Source organism: Motacilla alba, chromosome 1, assembly GCF_015832195.1.
Source record: "Motacilla alba alba isolate MOTALB_02 chromosome 1, Motacilla_alba_V1.0_pri, whole genome shotgun sequence".
NCBI lineage: Eukaryota > Metazoa > Chordata > Aves > Passeriformes > Motacillidae > Motacilla > Motacilla alba.
The window spans coordinates 72,666,641-72,689,519 of record NC_052016.1 but is presented as its reverse complement, the minus strand read 5'-3'; the positions used below and the strand labels follow the sequence as shown (position 1 = coordinate 72,689,519).

Here is a 22,879-nt window from a genome sequence, read left to right as displayed (position 1 = left end):
ATAACCTCCTACTCCAGTGTGTTGTCCTCCATAGGCTGCTGTGCCTGTGACTGGTAATTATCTTAAGCAGGAAAATACAATCCCAATACATCAGGCAAGATGCATAAGATAGAGACTCAGAGATATTTTCCTTTACAGGAACAAACTCCTAAGCATAGATCTCAATCAAATCCAACATGTTTAAAATTTGGGTTATTTGGTAAGCCTCATCTCTCTTTATCAATTGTGTTGAAAAAAAGTCCTTTTTCCTGTTTGCCTGAAACACTGATTTTTTTTTCATATTATTGTTGAGACAGTCCAACATAAAAAAAACCCCACTGCTTTTCTGGTGGTGTCCTTTAAGTAATTATTTATTATCAATTAGTAATGTCAAATTTTGTCTCTTACTTAACTGCAACAGATAGAATTTAGATCAGATTCCACATTCTGTTAATTCTGCTTAAGTACTGTTAGAATATATGAATTGCTATTTTTAAAAAATGCATTTGTATATACATATTTATTATTTTTTCCTTTTGCATCCATGCAAATTAATTTCTTACTTTTTCAATTTTACTAGTTTGGTAGAGAGACTTTAATAACTATATAGCTTTGGGATTTTTTAAATAGTTATTTATCTATTTATATTCAGTTACATTCATTCAGTTCCACCACTTTTGCAATAATTGGATTCATTTAGTAATGGATTTTCATAAATTGGATTATTGTTTTGGCAGTGCTTTACCAGCTATTCTCTGTTTCCTTTTGAATGGGAAACACAGAAAGCTGCCCAATAGAGTTGTTGGCATATGCACAGTGGAATGTTTTGTTTTCAGGTCATTTAATGAGAAAAACTGGAAAGAAACTTGTGTTATTTAGATCAAAATTATGTCTGCTGTAAATAGCAGTTACTTTAGTTTAATATGTCCCTTACAATTATTATGCACTACTGCAAAGTAACTATAAAAAAGTTTAGCCTGATGAATCTTATTTTTTAAGAAAAATAGCAAAATTCAAACCAAATTAGTGTGAGCACAAGAAAGGTTCTCAAAATCATCCTATAGTTCGTCACTCACCAGGAATATAATTGCTTTGAATTGACCTTGGAGAGATGAACGTTAATAATTCCTCAAAGTCCTTAATAGTAGTTCAGTGTTTGGCATGAGAGAATTAGGAATGCATTACATTCATATAACCACCTACAAAACTTGATTGTATGGCTGATTACAGCCTCCTCCAGGAGTTCTGCTCCTTTGGCTTTCATGCATCATATAATAAACTATCTGTGGCATTTTCTCTTAGAAGAATCATTAAGGCTTATTACTAATTCAGTGCCCTGGGCTGATCTTTTGTGCTTTTGCACACAATTTCATATTTCCTACATGGGAGTCTCATGCAGCTCAGTGAATGTACCATTTAATTCAAAGTGCATCATATTTTCTCTTTCTCAAGCAAGATTTAACTTGTTATTATACATCCAGCCCATAAAGAGAGAGACTCTGCACAGGTCTACTTTTCTTTCTGTGAGGCTAGGCTAGCCTTAAAAAGATACAAACTAGATAAATATATGTCACTCTTATAAGAGAAAAGTGAATTCACGAATCATTACTGAAATCATGAATCTTTAATGTAAAGCCACTATTTTTCCCACAGTCCGAGGCAGATGCATATGCAGCTAGGATGCCTTCCTCTTTAGAAACTAAGTCATTGGCAGGAGTCACAACAGATGCTAAAAACATTGCTTATTTGCAGAGTGGGAACTTGATGAGCCTATTTTCTCTGGCTATACTGTGGCCAGGGTCCCAGACGCTTGGACCACATTTCTATTTTGAATGTTTACTGCACATCTACATCTTTTAGTGTGTGTGTCTCCACTATGCCCTTATCTTCATCCATCACCCACACAGCAATATTTTCAGACTAGCTGGCTGTTGACTGTTTTTACAGCTGGAATGACTGTAATTTATGATAAGGTCTCTCATTCAGGTTTTGTAATAAGAAACCATTTGTCTCTACTACATAATGCCTTTTTTTTTCCTGTAAGTTTTGTAATGAATGATCAATTCCACATAGAAATGCATATGGTCTAGTATGGTACGAATTAATTTGGACATGTATGGGTACTTCAGGCCAAACAGATATAGTCAGTTAACTTAGTCCTAATTCATGGCAGAAAAAGGCAGTAGTGTGACTCCATCTAATTTAAACTTTTAAATGTAACACATGCACCGGTCTAGACAGTGGGAAGCAGTGTGGATAATGCCTAGGAAAATTCGCTGCCTATTTTTCAAATGTGCAGCTTCCACAACTGGTGCCTCTATGCTCGGACAGGAAGGAAGCCCTTGTGCAGTGCAGTTGGAGCAGTCTAGAGATCCTCCCACACCAAATGTAGGCTTCAACTTAGACTACACACACAGACATGTGTACACACGTGCATTCCTGTGTGTTATCATGTGCATTCACAAACATCTATATTTCCACATATGTGTAATCTGGAAGGATATTTAAATATACATATCTGAATGAAATTAAACAAAGCTAAATATTAATATAATACTCAACTAAATATCTTTATTGGCAACAGCTGTTACAACAGCTACTAAATAGCTACTATACTCAGCAGAATATAATACCAAGCCATCTCCACTCTTAACTTCCTATTTTTCCAGTTTGAAACTTGTTTAACTTTTTAATAACTAATCTCTGGGTAAGATGAAATTTCTTTTGACTCAGTAGACCAAATTCAGCTAAATCTTACATTGTTGGTTGAGCTTGTTAAACAGAGAAGGATTTGTTCATTGTGAAGATCACAAGCTAAATGACTTAAATCTTTTTTGCAAGTCAGCCATATAATTGTGATGCATGGATAATTTTTATACTTCAGCAAAGACTAGGGAACTGCTCAAAATATTAAATAAAGGACGTATTATATGCTTTAATTGTTTTTTTAAGGCTGAAGCAACAATTAAAAATTTCACGCCAAACTAATAAGACAAAGAAGTATGACCAGAACTACTATATTTCCCATCAGTGCCATTTTTTTCTCATACCTTTTGTTGCTTGAGGTTTTCTTTGCTCTTATGCCTTATTAGTGATTCACTTATTCATTTACTAACCCATTCAAACTAAGAAAAATACCTTATTTGGCATACATATTTACTGTCATGTAATGAGAAAAGAAAATGTTTTAAACTGCATGCTTTCTGCCTACAATATTGTCACTAACTAAAAGCAAATCAGAATCTTAAGTGTTACATAGATATTTTGCATGCTGCTAAATTACAGCAGTGATTTTTTTTGTCAAAAAAATTCCTGCTGTCACACGTGTGCTTTCATCTTCATCATCCACCTAACCAGACAGTATCTCAAATTTGTCTTAGGAAGTTACTAGCTATTGTTAACAAATTTTGTGAAACTCTTTTGCAATGGGAAGAATAACAAATGTACTTCAAAGACTAGTTCACCAGTTACCAGCCTTTGAATTTTTTTGGTTGAAAATTTTGTCTCTGTTCTTACTGTGTTTTACTCTAAATGAACTTTGACGTATAAATAGTTTTATAACTCAATTTGAATGTCGAGAAGTTATTTCAGGTTCTTTTATGACAGTTTTTCTGCTGCTGCTGCTTTATATATATGATGTTTGTTAACTTCTGGTTTAAAGCAAACTCTTTTTTTTTCAGAAAAACAATTATTCTGTATCCCTCTTTAGGGAAAATGAGACACATATTGAAATTATTCTTTCTCAACTGTGGAAACTACAAAAAGGTGTAGATATTTTTGAATATTTTAGCCAAAATAATTAAATAAATGGATGCTGAGTAAAAAAAATATGGAACAACTGTATGGTCTAAAATTATTAAACTCAAAAAGAAAATTACTAAACTAAAATTATAAACTCACAAAGAAAATTATCTCAGTCTAGCACAAAGAAATTCTATGGATTCACTAAAAATTCTTATTTAATGACAGGCTCACTGCGTGTCTTAATAACAGAGCAAATAAAGGGCCTCATGCACATGCTGTAGTAAATGATTAATTTACAAAGACTATAATGCCTTACCTACTTTATAGCCCGATAAAGTTAAGAATGCTTTCTAACTGGTGGAATCTGCATTGAGTCAATGATGTTGTATAGAGAATGTAGCTCATATAATTCTGATTACAATTAAAATTGCTTAAAACAAGTTCTTTCTATTAGGAATCTAAAATTTCCAGCGTAGGAAGTCAAACTTTTTCATAACAATATTATATAACAATGTTATCCATGCAAAGGGTACTTTTCTCTCAATATTTTATGTCACAGAATCATAGAAGGCCTTGGGCTGGAAGGGACCTCAGAGATCATCTAGTTCCAACTCCTCTTTCACAGGCAGAAACACTAGACCAAGTTCTCAGGGCCTCCATCTAACTTATTAGTAGTTACTACCAATTCAATTCCAGGAACTTACTCTATGACTATATAGTTGTCTATTTTTGGGGAGTCAAATTCTACTTTTAATTTACTTCCCTACAACATTACAAATACATGAAATGGCCTTCCAAATTTACACACAGAAATAAGACTTCATTAATGCTTTCCATTCACAAAATTATTGTATTTACGACTTTTGCCAGTGAACTACACTGGCTTAATTAAGGCAGCATGGATAAATCTCTCTCTCTACAGCCTGATTCCTAGGCCAGGTATGGACTGATTCAGCAATACAGTAGTCCAGCACCAGTGAAAATTATTACTGTCCCTCAATTCTACCAAGCAGATATCTTTTGTGCCAGAGTAATTCTCTGCTGCTCTTTCAGACACACTGAAAGGCCAGAAAAGGGTACAAAAGGGCCTAAGCAAAAGACTGGATAAGGTCTTTGATATTCATAGTGAAAGAACTTTGAAAGGGAAAACCTCATTAAGAAATGCAGCAAGGGCATGATTCAACTGGTTTCACAAGCCATACCCACCTCACATCAAAGGCAGTCTGGTCTTTTGAGGCTGGCTTGTCAAACTGAATTTAAAACTGTCTTTTCTGAGTAGTTATCAAAGGTTTGTACTGACAGAACTGAGATAAATGCTTTTGATCCATGTGGTCGTGATTTCTCCTAATGTTTCCTACTTTGAAAACTGTACTTCATTTTTCTAGCCAATTATACATATAGTTATATATATACAAATGTTCAGGAATCTCTCTCCATCTTAGTAAAAGAAGTGACAAAACCCTAAAAAGACAGAAGAGGCTGAGCTTGACCTAATTTCATATCTATACACACTGTCTGAATCAGCTGAAATGTAGACTATTTAGGAATAAAAATCTATAATATCTCCACAGGCAGAACTTTCACTGTGGAGATAAAAGTGCTCATTACTGGATGCTTTCTTTTCCTTGCTGCTCTTGCTCTCTAAGCAGAGATATATGATTATTATTTTTGTAATAATTCTAATTTGGATGGGATACACCATGAAGAGTAATTCAGTTAATTCAGAGAAATACATTATATTTTTCTCTGTAGAAATTGTATTACAAATTTTTGACAAGCTAGACAAAACTGAAAAATTTGTTTAATTTAAAGTCATCTAATTAAATAACACCCTAAGCTCTAAGAAGGAAGTAAGACTACAAAATAGCTTTAATTATAAGTATTTCAAAAGTTTCAGATCATTTTACAGTATCCTGAATATTCAGTGCTTGTTTTGGAGCTGTTCCCCCCTCATTTTGGGCCTTTCTGAACATGGATTTAGAAATTTTACTGAAAACTGAAAGCAATTTCTCATTGAATTGTTCGAGTTCAGCCACAACCAGAGCTTTAAAGCAATTGCTTAATTTTCAGCTTTTTCTTGTCTGAACTATTTTTATTTTACCTTTGAGAAATTAAAAAAAATATATTAATGATTCCTTAGAGAAAAAAGATAGAAACACAATCAAACTCTAAAATGTTAGTTCCAAAATATGATTTTGAAAGTGAATTTTGTTTGGAATAGCTTAGAGCATTTTAGCAACAGACTAGGTGGTCCCAATCACTTAATCAGCTACTTATGAACAGCATTTGCTGTCTTTTTACCACCAACTCAAGAGTGCTTTCAGCTATATTTTATTAGCTGTCTTAATTGGAATAGAGGAATGAGAAAGTATGATTTACTTTCAGTGTGCACATATCAGGTTATTGATTTATTTCAGTTGAAACACAATGGAATAAATAAGAACATTTCATTCCAGTAGAAATATCAAAGCAGTGGGGATTTTGACTTGGGGTACACAATATTATTTGCACTGAAGTCTGCAGAAGTGTTAGTTCTTTGCATTTTTTAAATGGTGCTCTGTCTTTACTTGTCCAAATATGTGCTTAGAAATACATTTGAAAATCTCATAAGTCTTAATTATGGTTTATATTTTGGGGGATCAGTACACTTACTGACATGTAGTTGTCTACTGACATTTAAATTGCTTCAGGGTGCCAGCAGTCATGTTTTTTCCTATTGGTTTTTGTACTGTACTATTTTGCATGTCTCTTAGCCTGGAAGGAATGTCAATGTAATTTAAATGTCACAAAAAATATTTTATCACTGTCTATAGAACCAAGTCACATCTTTGAAAATAAAGATAAGATCTTTGCAGACACTTATATGTAAATGTTTATATTTGCATTTATAGTACTGAAAATGTTTTTGGTCACATGTTTATTTTTAGTGTTGTTCTTTAGGCTCAGATGACTACTCTGTGTGTAACAGCAAGTTGGACACTGTAGATATGCACAGATTAACAGAATTGGATGCTTTAATATTGATTTCATCTGTAGCCGTCTGATAATCATAAATAAAGTTAAATGTGTTAGGTTTGGATCCAAAGAATTAGTTGTAAAAAAGTGTATTTGCTTTAGCATCTCTCACAGATACTGTGAGATATATCTCACAGATATATCACACAGTATCACAGATATATCTCATAGTATGTCACAGATCTGTGAGATACTCTCACAGATATGCACTCTCCTGGGTGCTTTAGTCAGAGCACAGGTATGTCTGTCAGGCACTATCAAAATGTTCTCAGGCTTTAGTGACATATTTAGTGGTTGTACAGCACTTCCTTATTCATCAGCATCCATACCAATGAAACGTAATAGCAAATGCACATTTGAATGGCTCTGAATTCATGGAGTGCTTAGGACAGTAAAAGCTTCCAAATGAGTAATTGCTTTACAGAGACAGCTTTCACATCCAAAATTGCTTAGTGGTTGGACTTTAAAATAGCCTGTGTTTCTATTAGTTAATCTCCAGGCACTATATAAAAGGCAACAGACTGCAAAAAAGATTCATACGGAATGAGTACAGCATGGTATTAGGGAGAAGGAACAATCAGAACTATTTCCCCCTGGGACCCATTATAAACAGTAGAACGAAACAAGTTTCTTGCCTGCAGGTGCTTACAAACACAACATCATTTTGGTTAAGCCACATTTTTATAATTTCAATGTTAAGATACTCTTCCAAAGTTGTCCATGACTTTTCAACATAACTCTATCCTCATAAAACATTCTGATGAAGAAAAACAGCACACCGTTCTTGGGGTTTATAATTTTCTTGCAAAGTAGACATGTTGCTGTTAATGTGGGCAAGAATTTTCTTCAGCGTAAGCAAGAGCCTTGAAAATGAGGTAGCAATTTTAAAAAATCCATATTTAAAACATAACGTGATAGTCCTATCAGCAACATATTTCATATTTGATCTCTACAATATTCTAAGTATAAAATTCATGCTGAAAATTTGTTCCCATTGATAGATCTTTATGTGAAATTTTTTGAATATCAGATCTTGTTTTCCATATTGTTAGTGCTTCTTAGTACTTTGATGCACAGCAAAAATACAGAGAAACTATAATACATGGATTGCATATTTCTTCCCTGTCTGGATTTCCAGTTATAAGTTTGGACTTCCACTTCGATCTCATAGATGGTGAGCTTAGGCAGCAACACTGCTTAGATGATTTTTAAACCTGTAGAGACAAACCTGCATTACAGCAATTACTCATTTGTGATGTTCTTGACTGAATATGCAGTAAAGAAAGAATGAAAATATTCATTAGCAGAAAGAAATATCTGCCTTCCTCTTCAGGTGGACAAAGCAATAAATAGCATATGAGTTTGGTGATAATATTGAAAACATCTGTGTTTTTTCACTGTATGAGATTCACATGATTTCAAATATTATGTATTTTCTTTTTTTTCTCTTTTCTGATGTCCGATAAAAAAACCAGATCCTCTTTTTTTATTTCTGCAATTCTGAGCTCCTGTTTTGTCAACATTTTTATTTGCGTGGACTTTCTTAGGTTATATTCTGTTGGAGGTCGGGATGGAAGTTCATGTTTGAGTTCAATGGAATATTATGATCCTCACACAAATAAATGGAATATGTGTGCTCCTATGTGTAAGAGAAGAGGAGGAGTAGGAGTGGCTACCTGTGATGGCTTTCTTTATGCAGTTGGAGGTCATGATGCTCCTGCTTCTAATCACTGTTCTCGACTGCTGGACTACGTGGAAAGGTATCAAATTATACATGCATTTTTAATATATAAAATAATATCTGGTAGCATTATTTTCTTAGTTTAGTGATGGTAAATTTAAACAGATGTTCTTAAACCTAAAAATGTCTTATTAGTACTTACTTGAAAAATTCTATTAAAGTGTGTGAAAGACAATCTCTTTGAAACTTATTGTAATCCCTTTTTATTCACAGTACTATTATATATTACCACAAACACAAAAATCCACTCTTTTCACACATCATTTAAATAATTTTAGGACACTTTATTATGCATTGAAGTGTCACAAAATTTTTAGTTTGTGACATTAGAGAAAATTTTTATCTAGAGATAAAAATTTTTCCTTGAAATAATTTTAAAACACAAAATTGAATTGTGTTCAGAATATTTCTAACTCCAAAAACATAGCTAAGCAAAGCAAAGAAATAAAGAGAGGTTTAAGTGATGAATATTCACAGTACAATTAATTCCTTCCTTTATCAAAATTGCCACTTTCTAATGTGGTGATGTAAGCCTAGTACACTTTATTTACAGTACCCTGAATTTTGCAAGTAGATTTTCTACAAATGCAAGAATATCTAGTAGGGCAGTACAGCACAGATGAAACAATTAAAGCACCAAATTTAAAGGTATTGTTCAAATTTTTCATGAATGTTTGACTATTTTTTTTCTGTTTCTGAATGCTATAAAATAGAGTAAGGAAAATATTCACTCCAAATGTGTACAGATTTCAAAAGTTAAAGTAGGGATGTTTGAGTAATTGGTTTATCTTAATATATAAGCTGGGAAAGATTTATATAGTTATTTCTTTTCAGAAGGGCTTGATTAAATGTTGGTTATTTCTTCTGCTAAATCCAGCTTGGTATTCAATATTTAATTGAAAAATTATAAGTGAAAACTCCTTATATTATCCATATGATTTTGCTCAATCTTATTCTCATTCCCATCTCTACTGTATGTGAGCAAAGATCATTGCCAAATTCTTCTTATCTGCAACAGAGGGACAGTTAATCAGGGAATTCCCATGATGCCTGTACTTACAGGGACTATGCTTGTGGACCTCTATTTATAAGGAACAATAACAAGAATTTTCAATTAAATAAATTTATATTAAGACTACTAGTGACAGTCTTATTGAGATATTTTCAACTGCTTCTGCTTATTGGCACTCAGTAGGGAGCTTTCATTTAATTTTTCATTCTCTGAGAAGAAAACCCTTCTGGTGTTGATGACAAACCATACTCCATCGTATTTGTCTTCCTCAGGAGAGTGCAAAAATGAGCTAAACTTATCCTTATGCTGTTTTATGTACTGGTATTAGAGTGACAATATATAGTATCCCTCATCTAGATATTTTTTCCACTGGTAGCAAAAGATGTGGATGATGTAATTCATCAATAGTTAGCTTTGAGACTAAAAGTTGGGACTAACAAACAAAAACTTGTAAGACTATTAACTTACATTGAGTGGATGTGAATAAACTGGTGGACTCCACTGAAATGTGAAAAAACTCTCATGGCCCTCGCAGTGATTAGTTAGTTCATAAGATGGCTGGAGTGTTATTTAGTGTGTCTGTTTTTTTATTCCAAAATGATCCATCATTTTCAAAAAATAAAAGCCCCTCAATATCTTAGGAAAATTAAGAATAGTAAGTGATGAGGAGGTCTATTAGTCTGAGTAATTTTATATGTCTCTGAAAGTTTTTCTTTCTGTAAATATTGATGGCCTGCTTTTTAACTAAGGCTCTTCTTCTTCAGGAATTAGTCTGCTTCAGTCATTTTGTCATTCTGATACAACCTGGCAGGATGGGCTTTATTCCAGCACCAGTTTGTTCCTGGAAGACTGTCAAACCAGACATAATATTTTAAAATTTATTTTTGCGATTATGCAAGTATAGTGGAGGCAGCAGATATGTGTTTTCTTAATGCTACTGCTAAAGAACTGCTCAGTAGTAGTTAGGTATTCCAGTTTACTTTCCTCTAAGGTTGACGCAATTTTAAAGGATTTCCTCTGGATTCAATCATTCTGAAATAATAGCTACGATTCACTCATCTTCACAGGTTGGAAAAATGCAATCTTCTATTCCTTTTTAAAGGCAAAACAACTACTTCATAAGAATTATAAAATTTTCAAGATATTTTGGCAGATTTCAGAAAGCAGCTTTTCTTTTTCAAATGTTACTCAAAACTTGAGAGATGCTAAATACATAGTCATTTCACCTATAGTTTTTTTCCCCTTCATCTCACCTTGATTTCAAAATTGATTTCTTTCCACATTTAGGAACTTTTATCATAACCCTGTTCAGCCTGGGGCATACCTTGCTATTATAAAGATAACATATACAGTTGCTTTTTAGCAGCAAAAAGGATGTAAGAAATCTCAGGTATTTTCCTGGCAGTTATAAAACCAACAAGTTCTTGTGCAGTTCTATTTTGTTGACAAAATTGAGTTATAAGGATTCATTTTAGCCTTGCATACCTGTTTATTGGAAGAAGAAAACAAGGTCAAATGACTATGTCAGTTGCATTGTTTTCCAGCTTTAACTTTTGCACCTCCTCACCTTGGCCCTTGTAATTTAAAAGGAGTGTATGGAAGAGTCTATTAAACATTTATTACTGTTAGGTAGGCAAAGATACAATGCACACTGGTGCGTTTCACTGGATGGGAAACTGTTTCAGCTAGAGGCATATGATGCTGTCATTAAAAAACTCATACAGTCTTTGAAAAAAATCCTTTTCTTTTTTTTTTTTTTACTTGTTACGTGGTTGTTTCCCTTCCACATATTCGAGCAATATTTTGTAGTATTTTCCTCTAAAGTTAGGAAAGAAATTTATCATATATCTAGATATTTGACGTTTTATTTTCTGAAAAGTCCCCCAAATGCCAGGATTAGCAGCTAGCACACAAGTAGATTGTTTTCTTAAAATGTATTTACCTCTCCAGAACAATATGAGCAAGGTTACAGACAATTCTTTTATTGCCCAATTTAAAAGTTATGTTTATGAACCGAAAGGCTGTTATAAGCAAAACACTGTGCCATTGCTGTTTCAGTGCTTGTAATAATATATATATAATATTTCATTGTTCAAATATGTAGGACTTTAAGCAGTATCCTCCAAGTTGCTTAGTGATATGACTTCATAAAATACTTACACATTTAAGTGAATTAATAAAGTCAGACTTTTTAAAGGATTGGTAGACCAAAACTGCTTATTTTCTCCACTCATCACATGATTCTATTACATAGTAGACTTGCTTAAGGACAGATTAATTTTATTATACTGTGATACACTATTCTGTTTTAGTAATATTTGACATCTAAAAATGAGGTATCTAGTGTTACCTAATACTCCAGACATCCTTGGTAACAAGCTATCAAAAGATAATAAATTTTTGGTTTATGTCCAAAAAAGTTGCAATGGCATGACTTCTGAAATGAAACAATTTTACTTTGTTAAGGAATATCTAAATGAAAACCTAGGTTAAATATTTAATTTTTAAATTACTGTCATTTTACAAAAGGATTTTTATCCTCAGTTTTAAAAAATTCAGTTGCGATTATGTCTAAAAAACCAGTATTACTTTAGCTACTTGAGCAAATATCAGGAAGAGACACTAACTCTAATGCAGTTAAGCATTAAAATACGTAGGGAGATTTTTGGTGTTGTCTAGTATAATTTCAGAAATTAAAATATAGTGAAATTTAATTTTAGAAATAATATTTCTAATCTTTTAGATGTGCTACAGGAAATACTCCACTTTAAATGTATACATAACATATATATAATTTTTAAGCCATCCATTCAGCTATTGCTCATATATCTTTCTCAGATTTCTTTATTACACACTATCCTACAAACACCTTAGTTTATTCTAGAAGGTTAGCCGAGCAAAACTTTCTAATCAACATCTAAAGGGTTGAATTGGGAACACAATAAATCTGTATCTTTTCACTTTGATGTTAGAAGGAATTTTTTGGGGGTAGGATACTAAAGATTTGTTTTTTTTTTCCCCCAGGGAAAAAAAGAACTAAATTCAAGTGAAAATCAACATGAATTGATGCTTGTCTTCTCTGCACACAACCAGTTTCATTTTTCTTTGCTCAGGTATGACCCAAAAACTGATACATGGACAATGGTGGCTCCACTGAGTATGCCTCGAGATGCTGTTGGTGTTTGTCTCCTTGGTGACAAATTATATGCTGTAGGTGGCTATGATGGTCAATCATACCTGAACACTATGGAAGCATATGACCCTCAAACTAATGAGTGGACACAGGTAAGTATAAAGTTTATTTCATACATACATACATGTGCACACACACACACGCATATATACACTTATATGTATGAATTAGCCATTAGCCAAGCTTTTGTTAAACCTAACAGATAGGTCCTGACAGATAGGTCCTAACAGATATAACCTGCAGATAGGTCCATACTTTGGAATCATGATCTTATCCTAAAATAAGCATTTAAAATAGGTGAGATGTATTATACTCAAGAATACCCATTTCTTTTTATGATTGCAAGGGGGAACTTTTGTTGACAAGCTTGAATGTAGACACAAATGCTTTAAAGTTAGTACAGAAGGCCGTATTTTTTTAACTACTATGAATTACTGAGAAGAGCATTTTTATGATGTTCTGTAGGAGATACTAAATTAATTTGGGAATATTCCCTTTTTGCAAAACCACCAGTTCACATTAAAAACCATTAATAAACATGATTGGACTGGTAGTTTGGAGACATGTAAACAATGTTGTGATCTATACAGTCAAAACAATGTTGTGACTTATACAGTTGTACCAATTATAATGTGTTGGTACATACATTTAATCTGTCTCTACGGTGATAGTTTCAACAAGATTCAGTCCCCTAAAGGTTTTAATGCTTGTGTTGTCTTGAATACTGTTTAAAATTGCCAAACATATTCTAAAGGACACTTGAACTTGTTTAGGAATTCTGGAACCATTTCTGTATTGGTAGCTTTCACCTTGCCTCAAGGACTAGAGTGGAAGTACCAGCCACAGTTTACAGAATACAGAAACCCCTTGCATATCAATGGTTCACAAAATTGATGACAGCTCTAAAATTAATTCCTGCTTTCTGTTCTCATATCTTTCAAATGAAAGGTGTCAGGTGTGAGTAAGCAATTTTAAATTACAATAGTAGCATATAGTGGGTTTTGTTTATTTTTAGCAATTTATACTCCCATTAGTTTTGACCATTTTAAAATAATTTTGACACAGTACTTTGACAATCTTTGCATGGCTTGTTCCTGTTTGGCAATCTTTTGCACTTTTTTTTCCCTATTAAGTTAATTTGTGTCTGTTTTTCTGCAGATGGCTTCCTTAAATATTGGAAGGGCTGGTGCCTGTGTTGTAGTCATCAAACAACCATGACTCTATCAGCACTGCTTAGGATTTTACTGACTGTGAAATGATTATTTTTCTATGAGACAAAGAGAATGATAACTTCACAAGAACAAAGATCTACACAGTGAATACACTGTTGATCAAAGACTTGAAGTTTAGAAGTGACAAAGATTAAGTATTTATGCCCTATAAAATCATAAAACCGTTCACAGTCAGTGAACAAGAAAAAAGCCCCTGGAGTATTGTAGGTGTAAATATGTGAATGCAGAGTTCTCATGAATGTGTCCTGGAGAACTGGACATTCATGGGAAATCTGCACAAAGAGTGGAAAGGAATATGAGTGGATAATAATAAAATTTTTTTTGCTGTTCAAGTATTGTCTTCAATTGGGTTATGGTCTTCTCATTTAAATGAGCAGTTTGACTTTGTGAAAAGAAGAGGTCAAATGGTCTGGATATTCATAGTGACTGAGTTGAGACTCTAGAGCAGGAAGAAACACAAAACTAAAAGTAGACTTTTTTTTGTGGCTTCAGACTGTACCTCCTCACCTGTGTTAATGCATCTTATAAATGAGTCTATTGAGAGGGAAGCCTGTGTGTTTAATCAAGTAATATAAAACAATCCTGTAGCTGCACTGGGGCTTTGTTGCAAGTATGATAGTCAAAGAAAGAGTCACCTAATTCTTTCTTAATCTTATATTCAATTTAAGCGTGTGGGCTCTAACCTCATTGTTTAATGCATCTACTGCATGTTGGAAGCTCATGACAAGCTGGAAAATTGGTCCCCTTATTTCGCTGCATCATTTTAATGGATGAACCGTGACAAGAACAGTCTAGAGAGACTCTTCTAACATTTCAAGAGGAAAAAAATCCTACATTTTATTTCTTTCTGATGCTTGTACATACACAATTTGCCTACTTAGAGTTGCAAATTTATGACTTTCCACTTATGACTGAGAATAACTGCAAGTCAGGAAATCAGAATAAATGCAAGTGGAATAAGGAAAATTAGACCATTTGATCTAATAAATTTCATATGGTAAATATACTAGTGTCGTCTGTGCTTCCCTTTAGGGTTGATAATTTCTGCCAGTAGTGATAGTTTGAGCTTTTGATTTGGCAGTAGATTTGGTGCTGTTTTCTGTCTGCTCAGCTGAATCTGTTAGAACCTAAGGCCACTACTGGAATATGAAATTCTGCTATTCAGGGATGCACAGCTTCTGGGAACAGGGCACCAAATATACTTCTCTAAAGCCTTGCTGATCCTATAGGAAATATTTTATGGCCCAAAAGCCAAAACTTCACAATCCTCTCTCACTAGCAATTTTGAGAAGGAATTCTGGTTGCACTAAATTGAGTTTTCTTTATGGAAACCTCTGCAATCGTTTGAGATGAAAAAATACAAAATATGAAATAGAGCTTCCATCTTGGGACATTTGATTTGAAGGTGTGTCTTCCCTTCTAACTGCATCAGTATGCATGGAGGTCTTTGTTTACTGATGTAAGTTGAACTGCAGTTCTGAAGCCTATGTATATGGATTTAAATATTTCTCTGTCCTAATTTGGAATCAGCTGAAAACACTTCAACATTAATTTTCCACAGCCAGTTGCCTTTTGAATTGCAATTAGTCTTTCACAGACAAACATATGAATTTTTCTCCAACTACAACAAGCTGTTGAATAAAAAATGTTACTTTTCTAAAGATTTTGCTTCACATAAATACAAGTTTTGGAGACCAAATGAAGAAGATTCTAGAATTATAACTGTAATTAAATACAGATATTGGAATTCAGAACTCCTATAGAGATAGGTAAAGAACTTAGAAATTCAATTTTAATTCTATTCCCAGAACTTTCTTTTGATTTCATTATATGGATATATAATAGAAATATTATTGCTCTACCTATACACAGCTCTTCAAAGCTGGATTATTCTAATTAATTTTATTCTGTGCCAAATTTGTTTTAAGTGCCTTGATCATTATTTTCTTCCATTTATCCTCATTTCCTTTTTGATTCTCAATTTCCTTTTCTGCTTTTTGAATTTGCTTTTATTTTACCAAAATGGTTCTCATGTGAATTTTTTCAGTCTATTCCACTTCTCTTGTTTTGAAACAATAAAATTTGTATTTGTTTTATTTTGATTATGTAAAATCTAGCCACAATAAGAATCAAAATTTGCTTTCATATTTATACAAGTGCTACAAGTTTCTTCTAAAGAGAATTTATGAAAAATTTTAAATATTTTTTATTTACCATTATGGTTCCTTTCACTTAAAAATAGTATTAGTTTTTACTTTTTCTCAAAGGGAATGTCTTTAAATCCAAATACTATGTAATGGTAGTCTTGATTTCTGTGCTTTATTAAGACCCATTTTTTATGTCTAAGAGTTAAAATCACTTCTGATGCACTAAATTGTGCTACACAATGTTAAGTTTACTTATTATGAAAGCTGCTGTCTTTTCAAAAAACAGGTGATCTTGTTTATCTACCATGGTTTCTTTTCTCTCACATAATCTCTTTGATTTCAAAGTATAAAAATCACAGTGAAATCAGAGCTGCAACAAACATTAACTTTCCTGAAATCAATGACTAAATTCCTGGAAATGTAGATATTTCCTAATATGTTGGAATCCTTGTATATCTACGTATAAAAATGTTAGTTAATAGCTATTCTTTAGTGGAATTCTTCAGTATTGACATTGTGTGCTCCAATTTTATAGAAAAGTTTTACATTGTAATCGAAGTCACAAATAAGCTATGAATATTGTTTCATTGGCTTTAGTTGCAAATGTTTAATAATTATTTTAATATATGTTCTTGCAATCAAAATACTGATATTGTTTAAAAATCAGAAGTAAATTTTTAAAAATTCTTTTACATATAGAACAGAGTTTTTATTCATATGAAACCTGTCCAATTATTAGGACAATATTAGGATGCTTTCAGGGAGTTACCTGCCTCATAATTTTGCTCTGTTAAACTAACATTAATTTATGTAAGGAAACCATTTTAGCATAGAAAAAGGATCATTTCCTTGGATACCATTTTCTTCTACAGAAACCTGCCATCAATTGACCATAATTATAAAAGTACTTAAAATATATCTAGAAATAGATATTCATTACATCTATAATCTTAACTCAATATATTATTCAGATATTTTCAATATGTTTAGAAGGCCCTTGTAAATTCCCTTAAATTTGTTTATGTCTTGAACATTTGCTATTATATCAATAAAAGTAACTCACAAAATAAATTTGAGTTATGCAAGTTATATGCAAGTTTCAATGGCTCAGATCTTGATGTTCATGAGCAAAAACCAGAAAGGCTGTGCATGGTGATTATTAATGAAATACACTTTTTCCACAAGAGAATTTACATTCTGGAAAACTTTCCTTATTATTTTGCCCACAATGAGTTGGGGAAAAGAAATGTGACCTATGACCTATGTTATCTATGAATTTGCATTAGTTATGTCATGAGGAGTAAATAGAGAAGGCATTTTCACAAAGGCTTCATAAAAGCTCTTGTAACTTTTATTAAATAGCAGCAATCGATTGCATCATTTGATTTTTCATAATATCAAATTATTGGATTTTTTGCATTTACTGTACCAAAAAAATGTGCATACACTAGGTAATGCCGGCTCACTGCCAGCTCAGAATCTCAATATGTTAAAGTAACTCCAGATATATTTCTTTAAAAACAGATTATCCGTGCAGTATCTCTGTTCTAACTTAAATGAGAATACATAAAATTTTCAGCAGAATAATTATTCTTCAGCATTATTCTAAATCCAGTGTAAAGCTGCTCAAATTTGCATAAACCTGCAATTAATTGCAAATTCCCTCATTATAGATCTGTTTCATAGTTCGTGGGGGCTCGGTACACTTCGGGACAGAGAAACCACTGAAAATCATTATATCAGCATAAGCTTGATTTCCACATGCAGGACTACAGCTGTCAGGCACTAAACCATAAAGAAAATACTAGCACAGGAAAGAACTGTAGTGACAAGGAACAATACAGCTTTGAGTCACTGGCTATTCACAGCTTCACCTTGGGGAATCTATGCAGATGCCAAATTCATCACCTGCTAAGAGTTGCAAAAGTAGTCAAAGCTGAGGTATAAACAACTTACACTTCTATCAGCCCATACTTTCCCAGATTTCCCATGATGATTAAAATATGCACAAAAAATTAAAATAATTATGATAATAAATCCTGTCTTGCAGAATTCTAGTACTGCTCAGAATTAGGTCTGTGAACCAGGTTCATAATCAGCACTCTTTGCTTAGGTGGCCTAGGTTGTGTGTTAAGTCTGGTGATATCTTTAGTGAACTCATTCTAATGTCCCCAACAAAAGTGTCATAAGAGGGCTGCCTTTGATGGCCTCCAGGAAGAAATGATGTTTCAAAGGTGAGAGGTTTCCATTAAATACATGAGCATTCAGTTTAGTCACCCCCACATAAGTGATACCACGTGAGATGCCCAAAATTATCTAAGTTGTCCACTCTGGGCTGGTACATATGACACAGATGAAGTTATGGAGTGGTACCAGGAGTTTGAATGGTCTGTAAAGTATCCCGGATGATATTAGATACATTTTTGTAGGCAAATAGAATCCATGATCCCTCACATATATATATATATATATATATATGTATGCATATGCACCCAGTGCCGCTAGTTATTTGAAGTTATTATTTAACAACCCACCTGTGTGATGGGACAGCCTGAATTTAAAAATATTTTACTTCATAAATTGCTTACTTCATAATTTACTTCATAACTTTGCTTAAGCTTGAAAATATTAACCTCAATTGTCCAATGAGTGATACAAATAGTGAACATAGGTGTGATATCCATTAATACCCCTTAATGTTGGCAAGTATGGGAAATGCTAACTTGTAGAGATCCTCTTTATATGGAAAATTATCTTATTTTGCATCACTTCATTCAAAATGTGTTCTGTAAGCAAGTCAGGAGTAACTCACCCTTACTCAGCAGTTATTGAAAAAAATCACCAACATTAGTTGCTATTATTTAATGTAGACTTTTTGAGGTTTTTTTTCTATTTAACACTAAAATGTTTCTGAGAGCAATTTTGTAAAGTTTTGGGTGACACATTTCAGTCACATAGTGGAAAATCTCAGATATAGACATAGTGTGAAAACAGACTATTTGGCTTAGGTTTTGCGTGCTTTATTTTTCTTGTTTGCACATCTGTATATTTTCCAGGATGTCAGTTAATTTTAAGTGGTCATTTGTTGCATTTAAAAGGTGAAAGAGAAAGAAGACTTGCTATAACAGGCTGAATGGATAAATATCCATGTTGTAGTAAACATGGTTCTGCTGCACAAATGTCCACATCAGAATTATGCATCCAAAGGATTTTCTTATGGCCAGAGTAGAAAAATCACTTTTTCCAGGACATGATTCTTCATGTTAATAGGTGAAATAAATCACACTTTAAAAATGTGTTTCTCTCCATTGACTGCAAAAGTGCTTAAAATGACTAGTTCAGACAGAATTACTTAAGCTGGATAAGATGCATCTCTACCCTTTGAGTAATGCCTAGAAGGAATTGGCCCCACAGACATTTATTTCCAATAAATATGACAGGAATTTAATTTAGAATATATCTCCAAGTCTCAAATATGCATTGAACAAAAAACAATTTCCCTGTTCTGAAATCAAACACTCTTATGATATTCAGAAAGTGGATAATTTGGAGCTTTCAAATGACAGGTTAAGGAAGCAAAAGATATCTCTTTGTTAACCTAGAAGGAGAAAAATTGTTCAGAAAATTGCAGCTGCAGCTCCTGGTTACCTAGGTTTTTAGATGTCCTATATTTGAGGGATAAGGGAGCAATTTAATACAGTAACCTACAAGACATATCTATATAATTAAACTTCACAAGCTTTCAGAACATGAAATAGGATTATTTAAAAACAGGACTGCTGTAATCAATGGACATCATTATTCCAGGCCCTTGTGTGGGAAGAGAAAAACTGGAGAAAAGCAGACATCTCCCACCAGGTGGGTCATCTCAGCCAAATGTAGGCACATAGAAAAATCACCTGCTTGAAACGCATTGTTTCCCTCTTTGATTTATAATGGTGCCGATGAGAATAACCAGATTTAGGCACCTAAATTAGTAGAAATATGCCAACAATCAAATGTAGAAAATGTCAATAGCATGATCAATCTGAAATTGTAAATCCACTTGACTTCCTTTTAGATTTATCCACGTAAACATTTATATCACAAGTAGTATACACCGTACTCCGTATTCTTTGACAGCTCTATGTATATAGACAATTAAAGAGATATATTTTATGAGATCAAATTCAACTTTTGAAATAACATCCATTGTACAGCTAATGTAGGTGAATTTCTTGTTTTTATGAAAGTTCACAGTTTTGTGCAGTTCTGCACAAAGTGCAAAAGCACTGGATTAATTTTTAATTTCATTATAAACTGTGGATGTTTAGCACCTTCTAAAATCACAGACCATATTCTTTGCTCTTTAAAATCAGATGCTTATTTTTTTATTCCACTTTTCAAAATTGTGGCTATATTTTACATAAGACCCTTTCATGAAACATATGTTTATATGGCTAGAACCTTGCAGAAAAATACATGTCAGGATTCTGCTGGAATGAGATTAAAAAATGCACAAGCTTTTATAAATGTATTTTCTATGACACGTACTTAACGTATCTTTGGTTATGTTTAGTTGACTTTAGGAAACTGACTCAGAGTTCTTTAAAAATTTATAAAGAAAATAAAACTAAAATTTTGCTTTAAAGAATTTAAAGAATAAACTTTACTTGCTTGACTACTATGATTGCCCTCTTCCCTCCTAGAAAGAAACAACAACAACAACAACCCCCCCCAACCCCCCCCAGAAAAAGAACCCCTGATAAGTTCTAAGTCCTTTTTAATTTCAGTGTACATTCAATAATTTATATTGTCATACATTATGATTATTTGTAAAATTAGAATTAGAGGAAGAGCTGCAACCAAACTGTCACAGAAATAAATGTTATGCACAGATTGCAGGTCATCATTAATCGGGGAAATAAAAACTAATTTTTCTAGAATGGTCTAGTAAACACAAAGTGTCAGCAGACTTATACTAATGGATGGCTCATTCTTTAACTAAAATGCTTCTGCCTCCACCTTGCATACCAAAAGAGATGTATCAGATTATGTCTGCTTGCTTTGAGGAAGAGACTGGAAAATGAGGTCTGAGTCTTTAACGCAGGAGGAACATTGTTAAAGCAGGAATGATGTGGTTAACAGCATGCCACAAATATAAACTTCCCAGTGCTGTCATATGAGCATGCAACTGTTTGCAGATGTATTATAGGATTTTGTGCATCAAATGGATCCAGTCAGAAGTTTTGAAGCTTTAGTCGAAAACAAAATCAGTATTGAAGAATATTGTTGGGATGTTGACATATGAGTTTACTTAGTATGGGAAAGGACTACAGAGCAAAATATGTGTACAATGTTTTGGAATGTAAGACAATAAATACATTAAGAAAATGTATAAATATGGTTGTAAATACATTCAATTAAGCTGTCCTAAGTTTTGCAATATTTGCAGAGCAGTTTACTGAATGTTATGCTTTTACCATGGTTCCGTTATGTCTTGGACATGTATGTATAAAATGCAAGTGGAGACAATGGAGCACAATGTTAAACTCTTAACCTTTGTTTGACACAAGTTGTTTCTAAGAAATTTGAATATTGAAAATGTCACTGTGCAAAAATAAACATGCCTGTTTTTATGTGTTGCAGAGGTGATTCTTTTAAGTGAATATGATAACACAATTAGGGGTTCAGCTTGCATGTTTTAAACTAGCCCATGCAGTTTCACTTATATAGATCCAAAAAGCAAGAATCTTAAGACTCTGATAAATATTATTAATTGTTGCTTATCCTTTTCTTAAGTCAGACTATCAAGAATATAATGGGATGACAAATAACATAATAAAAACTCAGACTTTCAAGTTATTTTGGTCACCTTTTATTGGAAACAAGAAATGAACTTCTTTCCCTCAAAAAGAAAAAGAAGTCTACATGCAGAGCTATGTGATTTAAGTAGAGTAAGATCATGAACTGCAAGTGAGTCTTATATGCTGTTTAATATGATAAGAAAATAAATAAGAAAATTTATTTATAAATTTATTATTAATAAATAATAAAATTTATATATTTTATATATAAATTTATTTTCTTCAATAAGAAAATAAATATTCAGTGGAAAGAAATGTACCTGTTCAGGCAAAACAGCTATCTTGAGTCACATGTGTTTGAAGAGTTTTCTTCAATCACATATATTTTAGCATCCAAAATTTTAACCTAGGGCATAAAATAAATCTCTGTTATAAGACTTTGGAGTAATTAATATTTCTTCAATCTACCTCCAGTTTCCAGATTTGTTCTGAATTTATCTTAGAGTGAGATCCAGATGCACTCTAATGTCTGGGTAGACATTTCAGATTGACTGAGATTCAATTCAGCTTGTTTCCCCAGTTTTCATGTGTAATGTGGGAGAATCATGTATTCTCTCTTTTTAAAATCCACCCCCTCATTCTGTAAAACACGGATCATATTATATACTTAAAATGCACAGGATTTATGAGAAGATACACTAAAATATGTTGAAGAAGATATGAGAGGGATGCACGACAGATAGGTTGAAACTTCTGCCAAAGTCAAATTTGAATAGAGACTCCTGAAGCGTAAAGAATGCATGTACTAGAATTTTTAGTAAGTAATTTCAAACTCCTTGGAGAGACAAATACTTTAGACATGAGTGCACCAATAAGCACAAATTTTGAATAACTGGTATCAGGCTTTCTATGGTGGACAGTTTAAATGCAGAAACTTTGCTGAGAATGTACTTCTCTTCAACATTTACCTTAACCTATTTTGGATGAGTGTTGAAGTGTCAAAATTCTTTTTTTATAAGAGATGCTAGAA

The 22,879-nt window shown here is 32.9% G+C and overlaps 1 protein-coding gene across 2 annotated transcripts in view; it reads left to right on the top strand.

The window, feature by feature from the left end:
• Nucleotides 1-15,802, top strand: part of KLHL1 (kelch like family member 1) — a 183,339-nt gene extending 167,537 nt beyond the window's left edge. For both annotated transcript variants that reach the window (XM_038131621.1, XM_038131612.1), the window contains exons 9-11: nucleotides 8,286-8,498; nucleotides 12,605-12,776; nucleotides 13,843-15,802. In XM_038131621.1, coding sequence (XP_037987549.1) covers nucleotides 8,286-8,498; nucleotides 12,605-12,776; nucleotides 13,843-13,902 — 445 coding nt within the window. In that variant the 3' untranslated portion in view covers nucleotides 13,903-15,802. The remainder of the gene's footprint in view (nucleotides 1-8,285; nucleotides 8,499-12,604; nucleotides 12,777-13,842) is intronic.
• The last annotated feature ends 7,077 nt before the right edge of the window (nucleotides 15,803-22,879 follow it).